At 39.4% G+C, this 14,071-nt stretch overlaps 2 protein-coding genes across 2 annotated transcripts; both read left to right on the forward strand.

Moving 5' to 3' along the window:
* The first annotated feature begins 3,151 nt into the window (after window positions 1-3,151).
* LOC123600507 (olfactory receptor 5D13-like) lies at window positions 3,152-4,093 on the forward strand. Its single transcript, XM_045482543.1, is given in 3 exon segments — window positions 3,152-3,183; window positions 3,185-3,738; window positions 3,741-4,093. Coding segments are annotated over 3 exon segments (939 nt in total).
* Window positions 4,094-11,451: 7,358 nt separating this feature from the next.
* On the forward strand, window positions 11,452-12,423 carry LOC123600508 (olfactory receptor 5D13-like). Its single transcript, XM_045482544.1, has one exon. It carries the CDS (start codon window positions 11,452-11,454, stop codon window positions 12,421-12,423), a length of 972 nt encoding a protein of 323 aa, XP_045338500.1.
* The last annotated feature ends 1,648 nt before the right edge of the window (window positions 12,424-14,071 follow it).

A 14,071-nucleotide genomic window follows, 5' to 3' on the forward strand; every position in this document is an offset into this window, starting at 1 on the left:
GTCTACTTTGGTCTGTGACAGTTTTTTTACTCTTTTTTTTTTTTCTTGACTTTGACAGCCCTACAGAATACTGGTTAGGTATCCCATAGAATGCTTCCAAATAAGAGTTTGCATAATGGTTCTTTTCATATTAAGCTGGAATTATGGAATTAAGAGTGTCAGAAAGGTGAACCCTTTCTCATCACATCATATCAAGGGGTAAATGATATCCGCATTGTTTCACTGATAATGGTCACCTTCTTTTTCCTTAAGGTAGCGTTGGGGCAGTATTCCACTCCAAACTTACTGTGGAATTTAAAATACAGTTGAGTTCCTAACAGCTGTTTCTCAATTGTTCTTTTTTCCCCTTACTTATTTCAAACTCAACAGTTGACGTTTTCTTCAGTTAATACATATTACTTCAATAATTCAAAATTTAAAAGCAATTAGTGGAATAGATGTGGTGATGTAATTATCCTTAATGATTTAAGAGAAAATGCATATACCACGATGACCCAAGGGACGGTGTTTCAACTGACTGTAAGATTTGTGGTGCACTGAGGAACACTGCAATTGTAATTCTGTGTAATCTATATCTTCAGAGTTATGGAGGCAGATATAAGACCCAGAGTTTGGCAGGGTTTAGATTGTAGATTCAGCTTTTGGTTTTTTCTTTGAATTCCCAAAGATTTCTTAGGTCCTGGAAATAAAATGCCTTTTGGGGCGCCTGGGTGGCGCAGTCGGTTAAGCGTCCGACTTCAGCCAGGTCACGATCTCGCCGTCCGTGAGTTTGAGCCCCGCATCAGGCTCTGGGCTGATGGCTCAGAGCCTGGAGCCTGCTTCCGATTCTGTGTCTCCCTCTCTCTCTGCCCCTCCCCCATTCATGCTCTGTCTCTCTCTGTCCCAAAAATAAATAAACGTTGAAAAAAAAAATTTAAAAAAAAAAAATAAAAAAATAAAATGCCTTTTGACTGGTTATACTTATTGAAATATACTACCATTTTATTTCACACCTCAAGCCTGTTGCTACTGTAAAGAATGTTTTATTACTAAGAAGAAAAATGCCTGAGATTCACTAATCATAAAAAAAAAAATTCTCAGTAAAATAATCAAGAGCTTCTGGTGTCAGGTCAGTTCATTTCTTTTTCAGTAGCTTTCAATTTAGGAAGAAAACATGGAGCTCCAGCTCATATAGATTATTCCAAAAATTATACGTGGACCCCTTTCTCTGGTCAGAGACCTTTTAATTTTCATTCACGAGGCATGAATGTTTTTGAGAATTAAATTTCATATGACAGAAACTAGCAACAGTGAGCAATGGGAAAGACACAGAAAATCATGGGGTATTTGTTGATTTTGTATTTCCATAGGCCTGGTCTCTGTTTGGATACAAACCTAGTCCGGTCCCATTGGTTTTCACCAAAACCTTTGAAATTGCTAGGGTTGGGCTACCAAGTCTTTTTCTGAATAACTTCTTGGTATTGACCTAAGAAGCATGCCAAAAAGCCAGAACAGTAGTAGCAACAATCTCCCTAATAAGCAGGGTTTTGCAAATAGTTTCACATGATGAAGGGAACTCATTTATTAAAATAGCCTGAACAACAATGGATGTTTACAGTGTATCTGCCTGGTCCTTCTTGCTGTTGGAAAAAAAAAAATGCTGCTGATGGATGCTCTATGTGTGGGGTTGCTTGTGGCACATGGAAAGGTAGGCAGCCGTGTTGCTGAGTCTGGAGCTTGACGCTTCAGAAAATGGAACAGATTACCCATCTAATTCTGTCGTGGTCTCATGTCTAAATCTTGGGACCATTCATTTTGTGGGCTTCCTGCTCTAACTTCCTTACCTTCCCCAAGTTTGCCTCACCGTAGGAGAGGGCTTACTTCTATTGGTTAAGAAAATGTGTAATTTCCATTGTATCACAGGACATATTTTGTATGGAGCTATTGTTGGTGAAAATAAGATACTTCTGTTTCTCAAAAAATATACAATTTAATTATATATTTACGATTTTATAATATATAACAAATTTAATTAATCTAAATTAATTAATGAATTAAAATAATACATGGTAAGCAAAATGTCAGTGAAAGGCCTACAAAATTACCCCTGTAGGCCATGCACCTTAGTGGAGGCTTTGATGGAAGCCAGATGATTATTTCATGAGTAAGAGTTTGTAATGGATTCTCAAGCATTAGGCAGATGGCACAGACTAGATACATTTTAAGGTTTATTCCAACTCATAAATTCCGTGCATATTTAACTCTGTACAATGCTTAGAAAATGTTAAATATGTAAAAACAATGAATACTAAGTGTTATGTGGCACCATTTGCAATGCCAAGTGATCTTGATCCTTAGTATGGTTCTTAGGACCATAACAAAGTACTCCATGCTTCTTGTCTGCCTCTCTCGCTCTTACAATTTCTTTTTGTGCCCTAAGTTTATATTTCAGTCCAATAGTAATAATACTAAGAAGGGCCGAATTTTAAACAATAGAATTATATATATATATAATATTATATATAATATATTGTTTTATAATTATACATTATATTTTATAATTATATTATAATAAAATATAATAAATATATATAAATAATAAATACATATACTTACTTATGTGCCTAGTAGTTCTCATAATTTAGCAGGCAGCAAAATCACCTGGAGACCCAGTCAAATCAAGAATTGTGAGCCCGGGGTACCTGGGTGGCTCAGTTGGTTGAATGTCCAACTTTGGCTCAAGTCATGATCTCGCGGTTTGTGAGGTTGAGCCCCACCTTGGACTCTGTGCTGACAGCTCAAAGCCTGAAACCTGCTTTGGATTCTGTGTCTCCCTCTCTCTCTGCTCTCTCTGTCTCCCCTCCCCTGCTCATGTTCTGTCTCTCTCTCTCAAATTTAAATAAACATTTAAATTAAAAAAAAAAAAAAAAAAAAGGAATTGCAGGCCCCATCCCAGAATTTTTGATTCAGAAAGCTGGTGATGGGGTTGGAGACTTTGCATTGCTAACAACTTCTCAGGTGCTCCGGCTGCTGTTGGTTTGGGGACCACACATTGAGAGTCACTGTTCTGTGTCAACTTCACAGAGGCCTATGAAGCCTCTTTCTTCTTTCTGTTTCTCCTTTCCATTCAGGTCTACTTTTAGAAATAACTTTTCAATCAACAGGAATCGTGATGTTATCTGAAGGAAATCGAAGTATCATACCCTTTTATTCTCTCGGGTTTTTTGGAATACCCAGCCCTCCAGGTTCCACTCTTCCTGGTTTTCTTGTCTATCTATATGGCCACTGCCGTGGGCAACGTGGGCATGATTATAATCGTCAAGATAAATCTGAAATTCCAGATGATCATGTGCTTTTTCCTTAGTCACTTGTCCTTTGTAGATTTCTGTTATTCCACCATAGTGACACCTAAATTGTTGGAGAACTTGATTGTGGAAGACAGAACCGTATGTTTCTCCGGTTGCATTATGCAGTTCTGCTTTGCTTGCATATTTGGAGTAACAGAAGCTTTTATGTTAGCAGCAATGGCCTATGACCGTTGTGTGGCGGTCTGTCACCCCTTGCTCTATCTTGCTATTATGTCTCCAAAGCTCTGTGCTCCGCTGGTGGCTGGGTCATACTCATGGGGTATAGTGTGTTCCCTGACACTCACATATTTTCTCCTTGCATTATCCTATTGTGAGTCTAACATCATAAATAATTTTATCTGTGACCACTCTGTAATTGTTTCTGTCTCCTGTTCGGACCCCTATATCAGCCAGATGCGTGTTTTATTATTGCCATATTCGATGAGGTGAGCAGCTTGGTGGTTATTCTGACGTCCTATACCCTCATTTTTGTCACTGTTATGAGGATGTCTTCTGCAAGTGGGTGCCGGAAAACCCTCTCCACCTGTGCCTCCCACCTGACAGCCATCACCATCTTCCATGGGACCATCCTTTTCTTCTACTGTATCCCTAATCCTAAAACTTCTTGGCTCAGAGTTAAAGTGGCGTCTGTGTTTTACACAGTGGTGATTCCCATGCGGAACCCCTTAATCTACAGCCTTAGAAACAAAGATGTGAAGGACACATTGAGATTAGTTGTTGAAAAATTGCTTTGTCCCTCAATATAATCTTGTTAGATTCATTATTTTATTCCTGAAAAAAACAAACAAACTGATTTACTATGTTAGAGATTGTTCAACCCTTGTCATGCAGTTGATGATTCAAATCATTTTGCAATTAATATGTTTCAGTGAATATACTTATGGCAGGGCATTTTATGATGATTGATTTTGTACACATTCATTTTTAGGGAAATATCTCCAGACATGTAAACCAAAACTTAAACAAATAAATAAATAAAACTCTTGGATTGTAATATTTTTGCAATGTTTGTAAGTTATTTTAAACTATTTTATCATGTAGTATGATTTCATATGTATGTTTCCAAAATAAAACTAATCACCAGTTCATCAAATATGTGCAGGTCGAGAATGGTTCCCGCGAATCACAATCAAGTGGCTCATGTTCCAGGGACGGCTTTGGCGGGGTGTGTCAGCTCACTGTACCTTGTACAGAAGCCAACCTTTTGCTATTTGTTGTATTGAACGGCAGAAGTTGACTTTTACTCATGAAACTTTAAAGGGACCCAAGCATATCTGGTCACTTAAAGATAAGACACAAATAGGATGGATCCTCAAAAAACTGATGAAAAGAACTTCATCAACATTAAAATCTGTTGTAAACGTTCCTTGGTGGTAAAAGACAGTGTTAAGAAGTAAGCCACAGGCTATGAATACTATGAATAAATATTTGCTATATATACATCTTTGCCACACATATGCACGTGCACATGTTTGACAAAGGATTTGTTTGTAGAACATATGAAAGAAAGCTCTTTATACTCAAGACAAGAAGACAAAGGATCTAGTCAAAGGTGAAATACGTAAGCAGATACTTGACAAAACGAGATAAATGAATAATCGTTACGCACATGAAAAGATACTAAGTATTATTAATCATCAGTGAAATTCTTATTAACACTGAGATACTGCTGCACATCGGAATGGCTAAAATAAATAAAACTGAAATATCATGTACTGGTGAAAATGTGGAGCAAGCAGATTGCTCACACATTTCGGATGGGGGTAAAACGTAAAATGACTTTGGGAACAGTTTAGCTGTGTCTTCTGAAGTTATGTGAACACTTCCCATGGACCTCAACAATTCTCTTTTTCAGTATTCATCCATAAGATACGAAATCCGACTTATTTATTTTAACTGAAGAAAAAATTGTTCTCTCTGGTACACACAATAATACAGGAAATGGAAAAGAATAGGAAAAATAGTGTGTGAGGGATATTTTTGCCTTTTATAAACTTTTTTTGACTTTTTTCCTTTAAAAAGTGATTTTTCTAGAAGGAGTAGTTTGTCTTTCATGAAGAGCTCTTTCTATAAACCTATCAAGGATAAACAAGAGTTGGTAGGAAAGATATGACAAGTTTTTGTCAGTTTAACATAGAGAAACTTAAATTTACGTAAATAAATAAAATATGCTACTATATAAATTTGTTAATATACTTAAATCTTTTGCATTGTGCCTTTGGTAATCTTATAGCATCTATGTTACCAAGACTTTGAAAACTGTACCGATGAGGTATAATCGTCCTGTCATGTAATTGTCCTTTTGAGAATTGAGGTAAGGGTGACGCTTGTTTATGGAAGAATGGTTTTCAAATTGTTATGAATTCTGAGAAAAGACAGATGCTGTATCCATGAGTAAATGTTTGGTGAGGACAAGAAATGAAGTACTCTTGGCTCTAAACAGAGGCAGATTAGAAGAATGATTTGTCATAAAAGTCATAGAAGTCACAGAAGTCTTGCTGATATAAAAGGGGGAAGAGAGGTTCTCCGAGAATAGGAAAGAAACCATTAAAATCATCCCATGATCCATCCCTGTTCCTTCAGCGTAGCTGGCTTTTGAGAGAGACCTAGCTCCTATGTAGCTCCCTCAGATCTTAAAATGTGTAGTGTTTGTGTTCTGTCCTTCTCGTGTTGGAGTTTAACTTTCTCTTCTGCAGCTAAATAGCCAGACAAATACTGTGAGAGGGGAGAGGTGGTCAAGCCTTTGATCAAGGTCTCAATTCTCTTGTGAGATATTTTTTTCTTAAACACCATGACATTTCCCTAGGACATTTCCATCTGTCTCTCTGGTTCACATACCCAGCCTCCCACAGAAACCTAGAACATAACAAAGGCTCTGTAGGGAAAAATTAATAATGAGTTTAGGATTTCTTTACTTTTCAATTTATCAGTAAATTCTTTTTTTAAAACATTTAAAAATGTTTATTTACTTTGAGAGAGAGATGGGGAGAAAGGCAGAGATGGAGAGAGAGAGAGAATCCCAAGCAGGATCCATATTGTTCACGGCAGAGCCAACCAGACACGGGGCTCCATCTAACGAACCATGATATCATGACTTGAGCCAAAATCAAGAGTTGGACGTGTAACCAACTGAGCCACCCAGGCACTCCCATCACTAAATTTTTAGACAACTTTATCAAATAAATTTCCTGTGTCTCCACAAAGCACTGCTAGATTTTTTTCTCACTATTGACCCTCTGCAAGGGCCAAATCTCCTCAGCTTGTTCCCCGAACCAGCAAAAAATGTGAATGTGAAGGAACAGCTGGTCACTGCCATTAAAAGAAGTCATATGAAGAGTTCTTCAAGCAAGAGGGAGCCAGATGGACCTTGGAGAATAACCATAGACCATGGAAAACTCAACCAAATAGTAGGCCTCGGGCAGATGAATATGGCTTAAGGCACACAACATGCAAACATTGATTTGGCAAATGTATTATTTACCTTTCTAATTGTGAAAGGAAATCAGAAAGAATTCACATTCCCAGTGTGCAGAGGTGTCGTGGTGGGGAGCAGAGGCAGGGCAGAACTGATGCCAATCCCAGTGTGCGAATGACAATGCGGATCTCTGGGATTCATGTCACTTACCACAGATGTTTCTATTCCTTGTGATAAATAGCCTCTGTTGTGTTAGGGTCCCTGCAAGAGTAGGGTAAGAGATAGGTTGTCAGAGGCCCAGGGAGAGTGTTGAATGGATCTAATTGGGTGGTATTCAGGTAAAGTAGACCCAATGGATTGGTTGGCACCCATTGTTTTTAGAGAGTTAAACATGTTTCCAAAATACATTTGTCAGGTGAGTAGGTGGCTCAGTTGGTTAAGCATCCAACTTGATTTTGGCTCAGGTCATGATCTCGCAGTGATGAGATCAAGCCCTGCCTCAGGCTCTGCACTGTGTGCAGACTGCTTGGATTCCCTCTCTACCTCTCTCTCTGTGCCCCTCCCTGACTCCTGCTCCAGCTCTTTCTCTCTCAAAATAAATAGATAAATAAATAAATAAACTTAAAAAATTAAAAAAAAACCAAAATACTTAGTGATTTTTAAAAACGTATGGACACAAAAAGATTATAATATTCAACTGTATTAGTACAAACTTGGAAGAATAGATTGCCCATATTTGAAACACACACACACACACACACACACACACACACACACATTTATTTCAATGAAGCAAATCAATATTTCCAAGGACAAAAATGATTATTTTATGTTAAATGAAAAATCCAGAATCCAAGTTCTGTTGTTTATACATCTCACAACAAATATATTTTGCAGAGAAAAAGAGAAAAATCATACAGTGAATGTTAATAGCAGTTATCTCTGAATGGTTGCATATTAGCTGATTTATCCTTACCTTTGTTTACTGTAGTTACCATATTTTCCAAGTCAGTTTGTATATTTTCTATAATTACATTTTTAAAAGAAATTCACGCTGTAGACTTGGTGAAACATTGTCTCCAGTGATTTAGAAGAAATTGCTTTCTTGTAAAACGCCACACAAGCTAGCACGCAATCTCATTTCTGAGTTTGTGATGTAAAAATAAAAGTTGAGTACTAATTCTCCAGGGTCTAAATCTCCGAGGTCATGGAGGCATACATAAACCCTACATTTCGGTCCTAGGAGTCAGATTCTCTCTCTCTTTCTCTCTCCCCTTTCTCTGAGGTTCTCTGGATACTAAGAAATATAATCCCGTCACACTAATTAAAATTTATTCTCTACTCCTGCAATATTTACCAACCGCTTAATATGTTTACTAATGTTTGAATTGTGAGTTGGAACTTCCTCGGAGACTGTTAATAATAGCATAGGATCTTCAGGTGAGTTGGTATCAGGCTGGCTGATCTATTTTGTGTAATCTTTCATTTATATGGGGGACCTGCAGCCTTTGAGACAGGGAATACTCTTTGCTGGTCTAAATGACATAATGTCTCTGAAGTCGGTCTTTCTTTAATTTTTTTTTTTCAACGTTTATTTATTTTTGGGACAGAGAGAGACAGAGCATGAACGGGGGAGGGGCAGAGAGAGAGGGAGACACAGAATCAGAAACAGGCTCCAGGCTCTGAGCCATCAGCCCAGAGCCTGACACAGGGCTCGAACTCTCGGACTGCGAGATCGTGACCTGGCTGAAGTTGGACGCTTAACCGACTGCACCACCCAGGCGCCCCTGAAGTCGGTCTTTCTAATAGCTCCCGCTGATGAGCTGTGATTTCTTCCCCCTTCGCTAGGGTATCATCCCAATTTTTACTTCGAGATGAGCTATCATGCTCCTAGCATAGTAGAATCACACTGAAAATTTCAAAAGAATATTGTAAAAACTGAGACTGTCCTCGACATCTCAAAGTCCTATAGATAGGAGATAAGAATAACATGTATAAAGTCGTAGTGAACGCAACAAATCATGACATTTTGATTTCCTGAGAATAATGCCCATAAGTACAGCAAGAATGTAGAAAATACTGCTGGAGTGAAAAGGGAAGGTTTCTTTGTGATAGTAGTTTTCATTGAATGCAAGTGCTGCATCAACACACCGGAGAAAAAGAGAATATTTCAGGTCAAAGGAAAGAAAAATCACATAAACCATAGAACAAATGAGCACGTGTTGATGATCAGCCATGGATATTGGCATTAAAGGAGGTTAGATGTTGGGAAATGGCTCGGGTCAGGCCTTAGGTGGAATTGAGCATAGAAATTTTGATTTGATAAATTAGTCGATAGGAAGAAATCCAAGTTGTCAGAGCTAAAGGCTGTCTTAACAGCCACAGTAATCAAGGGAAGAAGAATTTGATGTTCTTCCAGTGCAAGCTAGAAGCACTCCAGGGAAGCTAGCTGTGTTTAAGCTACTATAATCCAGCTGGGTAATGATTGCAGTTTGCCAAGTCTCCATGGGTGCCAACCTGATATTACAAAGAGAGGACAAGAAAGGATCAGATAATAATGAGAAAGCAGAGGGGAAAACACAGAGAATTTATTGAAAGACAGTAACTGGAAAATTCTGATGATCAGGGTCAAGTGGAGATTCAGGAAAGAGACCTGGGCTTCCCTGTGGCATCCCAGATGTACCCACCTATCTGTGGCTGCCCACTTTGGCCCTTGACCTATTTCTTAGATTTAAAAAAAAATAATACAAGGGCTTTAAAATAATATTAATTAGTGCTAGCACTAAGAATTTTTTTTTTTAAACAGTGAGGGTGTGGAAGCCCACACCTACTGGATTCCACAATTTTCAGACTCAGTGCTAAGTACGTTAACATCATTCGCTAAAATAATGTTGATACACGCATGCAACATGTATCATCATGTCATTATTGCTGACAAAACTGAGGTTCAGAAAATTTAATTCATCAAAGATCACAGAGTAAGTGACAAAGCCTGAAACTGAATTTAAATCTAGGTTCCCAAGCACGGTCTTCTTTCATTATGCCGGACTGTCATTAGCTCTTTGTCCCTTTCCCACCCATTCCTTCTCTGCACATAGAAAGTACATGTTGTTGAATATCAAAAACCAGCATTTAGCTGTGAGGGAAATAATAGTTTCTTTCTACCTTGACGTGGTCAGACAAAACTAAAATGATGTCTTTGTTTATGAGATTCATGCTAATAGATTTTAATTAACCTGAATATTTTAGACATGTGCCTGTTACTGGCTAACTTATTGTTTCAAAAAAAAAAAAACAAAAAATTATTGTTAAATGGTTAAAGATACTTCTGTGGCTAAGGACTGCTTGTGAACACAAGATGCTTCTGCTTTCTCAAAATAACAGGTACAAGTAAACAAAGATGGCATGACTCAAAACAAGATAATCATATATATAACTTTAATCAAAACCAATGGCCCCACCAGAAATTTTCCGGGTCATAATGTAACCATTACTGCTTATTGCTGTAACGTCTAGCTTGAGAAACTTGAGCAAAACACGTCGTAAGTTATTCTTTAATTTAGATATTCTATGAGTATTTAATATTATACATGCCTAGTAAAGTTATCAGATTAAAAATAATAGAAAGTCAAAAAGATAATAATTAAGGAATCTAGATCAGTATGTTGAAAGCAGCAGGGGACACCTGGGTGGCTCAGTCGGTTAAGCGTCCAGCTCTTGACTTCAGCTCAGGTCATGATCTCACTATTGGTGAGACCTAGTCCCATGTTGGGCTCTACGCTGACGGTGCAAAACCTGCTTGGGATTCTCTCTCTCCCTTTTCCTCTGCCCCTCCCCTCATGCTCTCTCTCAAAGTAAAAAATAAATAAATAAATAAATAAATAAATAAATAAATAAATAATAAACTTAAAAAAAAGGAGAGTATTAGTGACACTAAGTGAGAAAATAGGTAGGAAACAAAACACAGAAGTCGGGGGAAAACATGTCACAAGTGGGACTTTATTATTTTACCCGGTTGCTACATTGTTTTTGGAACACTGAAGTAATTTTTGTAGCATTTGGATAGAATCAGTGGAAAGCATTTGGATAGAATCATTGGAAAGCTTGAAGATATGCAGGGCTATGTTCTGTTCACATCCACATATTTTTTTCAAAACACGGAAATTCTTGCGGTGCCTTATAAATGCTGCCTTCCCTGAGCCTGGGGTTGAACATCATAACTATCGAAGTGTTATTGCCTCTAATGTTTTACATCTGATCCTTGCTTTATAAATTTGAGTGCTACATTTAGCTGCATTGTTATATTAACCCCCTGAAAAAGGGCAGATCTTCAGAATGATGGAACTGTGAAAAATACATGTGGTCTACAACAATGTGGTGTAGTTTTCTGTCTGTTCCCTAAATTTAATTGGAGTTCTGCCACTCAGGATCAATTTCAAAACCGAGCTCATCACTAGTAAGCTGTGTGACCTCATACGAGTTCCTTAACTTATATATGCCTCCCCATCCTTAAGTAAAATATGAAGCTCCTTGTTTTACTATTCACAGTGCTATTTGAAGATTTCAATCAATGCATTTGAAGGTTTTAGCACAATGCCTGCCACGTGGTAAGTGCAGTAGAAATGCGTGATCACGATGATCATTGCTACTGTTTTTAGTATTATTTCAGATTCTTCTCCAACCACAAGCATGTTGCTCCTGGAAGGAAACCACAGTACTGGAGCCACATTCACCCTCTTGGGCTTCTCAGAATATCCGGATCTGCAGATTCCCTTGTTCCTGCTATTCCTGACTGTCTACACCGTCACTGTGGTGGGGAACCTGGGCATGATCATGATCATCAGGGTCAGTCCCCAACTCCACACCCCCATGTACTTTTTCCTGAGCCACTTGTCCTTTGTCGACTTCTGTTACTCCACTACAGTTACCCCCAAACTGTTGGAGAACTTGGTTGTGGAAGACAGAACCATCTCTTTCATAGGCTGCATAGTGCAATTCCTCTTGGCTTGTATATTTGCAGTGTCAGAAACGTTCATGTTGGCAGTGATGGCCTATGACCGCTTTGTGGCAGTTTGTAACCCTCTACTCTACAAAGCTGTCATGTCCCAAAAGCTGTGTGCATCGTTAGTGGCCGGGCCCTACACATGGGGTATAGTCTCTTCCCTGACACTCACCTATTTTCTCCTGACATTGTCCTTCTGTGGCTCTAACATCATAAATAATTTTGTCTGCGAGCACTCTGTCATTGTCTCTGTGTCCTGCTCTGACACCTACATCAGCCAAATGCTTTGTTTTGCCATCGCCATGTTCAATGAGGTGAGCAGCCTGGTAATCATCCTCACTACTTACATTTTTATTTTTGTCACTGTCATAAAAATGCCTTCTGCTGGTGGGCGCCAAAAAGCCTTCTCCACTTGTGCCTCCCACCTAACTGCCATCACCATCTTCCATGGGACCGTCCTGTTCCTTTACTGTGTACCCAACTCCAAAAACTCATGGCTCATAATCAAAGTAGGTTCTTTATTTTATACCGTGGTGATCCCCATGCTGAACCCTCTAATCTATAGCCTCAGAAACAAAGATGTGAAGGAGAGTGTCAGGAAATTAATAAATCACTCAATGCAATTTTGTCAAAGGTGTGTATTTTCAAAAGAGATTTGATTTATCATATGGAGAATTACTCAATGCTTCTAGTAGAGGTGACAGTTCAAAGTATTTAGTCAATTCACCACATTTTGAAATCTACTGTTGTAATAAACCAGTTATTTGATCATTGATTTCTGGTCACTTCAATGTGTTGTAAAAGAACTATGAGCAACAGGTGAAAAAACATAGTATTGTGGGTTGAATAGTGTCCCCCCAAATATCCAAGTCCATCCAGAAGCTCAGAATATGACCTTGAAAGGAACAATCCAAATAACAGCCCTACCTTAGTTTAAAGCTAGGTTCTCTTTTCTGCTTATTATGGATCTTTGATAAGAAATACAATTGCTGAGAAGTCTGTTTTGCTTGCTGTTTGCTACGAGCCTTTTGAGACCTTTCCTGAATGTAACCCACTGTGTAGTAGAATGGGTTGTAAACCTTCCTAAACGTAGTCTGATATGTAATGGAATGAGTGATTGTACATAAACTAACCGGCATTTCTCGCTTCTGTAAACCTGCTTGCTTAGCACATTCCTCACCTACCCCCTTCCCCCTTTTTTTTTTCCTCCCGCCACAAGTAACGGACAAAGCCTTCCCGCCAAAGGACAGACAAAGGACGCCCAATCAGAGAACAACAAATGCCCTTACTTTAAAATCAACTAATCAGGCCCCTCATAATTTGAAACCTCACCTGTGCTATTTGTCTCTGTCTATAAAAACGCTGTACCAACCCTGATCGAGGCCTCTTGCATCACCGGTGACGAGTGCGCAGAGGACCAGGTTCGAACCTGCAATAAACGACCCTTGCCGCTTGGCTTTGACTTACGACTCTGGTGGTCTTTTGTGGGAGGTTTTGGAACTTCAGGCATTACATTTGGAGGTCCCACCGAGATCTCCCCCGAGCCCACCAGACTTCTGGTCAATGGGTCGTATCTGATTCCGATCGGTAAGTAAGCCGGCTCTAACGTTCTTCCTTTTCTCTCTGTTCTGTGTTTCTTCTCTCGAGAACCGGTTCTGTCTGGAAGCTGGTGTGACCCTGGCGGACGCGCTATAAGGCATCCGGCCGGGGTCAGTTGGAGACGTCCACTGACATCTGGGGGCCTTCTTGGCCCATCTGGGGACCTTCTTGGTCCATCAGGGGACCTTCTTGGTCCATCGGGGGGCCTTTTTGGCCCATCAGGATTCTTTTCTGTGGGCTGCTTACGCCCAACGCGCCTGCGAACTAAATACTTTCATTTTCTCTATGAACTTCCAGAGTGCTAAGAAATATCTCTAGGCGTCTAAAAAGAAAAAAAACCATCTAGGCATGCCAATTGTTACCCGTATTTTGATGTGATGTGTGTCTGTGTGTCTGTCTGTTAAATCAACTGGAATGATTGTTGGGAGTCAGGGGCAAGCGCCTGACTTACCCTATGTGTAGTCCCACAGCATAAGCTACGGGATTCGAGTGGGCTCTAACCTGATTTCCGCGGTGATCCTCATACGGCTTAAGGCGGTCAAAATTTTTTGATCCAAGCAGGGGGTTTATACCTGCCCGCCCATGCTGAGAGGCACCTAAGTTCCCGCGAGGGACGCGGACGGGCGAGTACGCGAGTGCTTCTTTGTCAGTCTAAATGTATTGTCACCCCTGGGCCCTTGTAATTACCGCCGTCCTAGCCATAACCCT

This window comes from Leopardus geoffroyi, chromosome D1 (assembly GCF_018350155.1).
Source record: "Leopardus geoffroyi isolate Oge1 chromosome D1, O.geoffroyi_Oge1_pat1.0, whole genome shotgun sequence".
Classification (NCBI taxonomy): Eukaryota; Metazoa; Chordata; class Mammalia; order Carnivora; family Felidae; genus Leopardus; species Leopardus geoffroyi.

Excerpts from the sequence above, each read along its gene's own strand:
- LOC123600508 (XM_045482544.1), top strand. The coding sequence starts at position 11,452 with ATGTTGCTCCTGGAAGGAAACCACAGTACTGGAGCCACATTCACCCTC.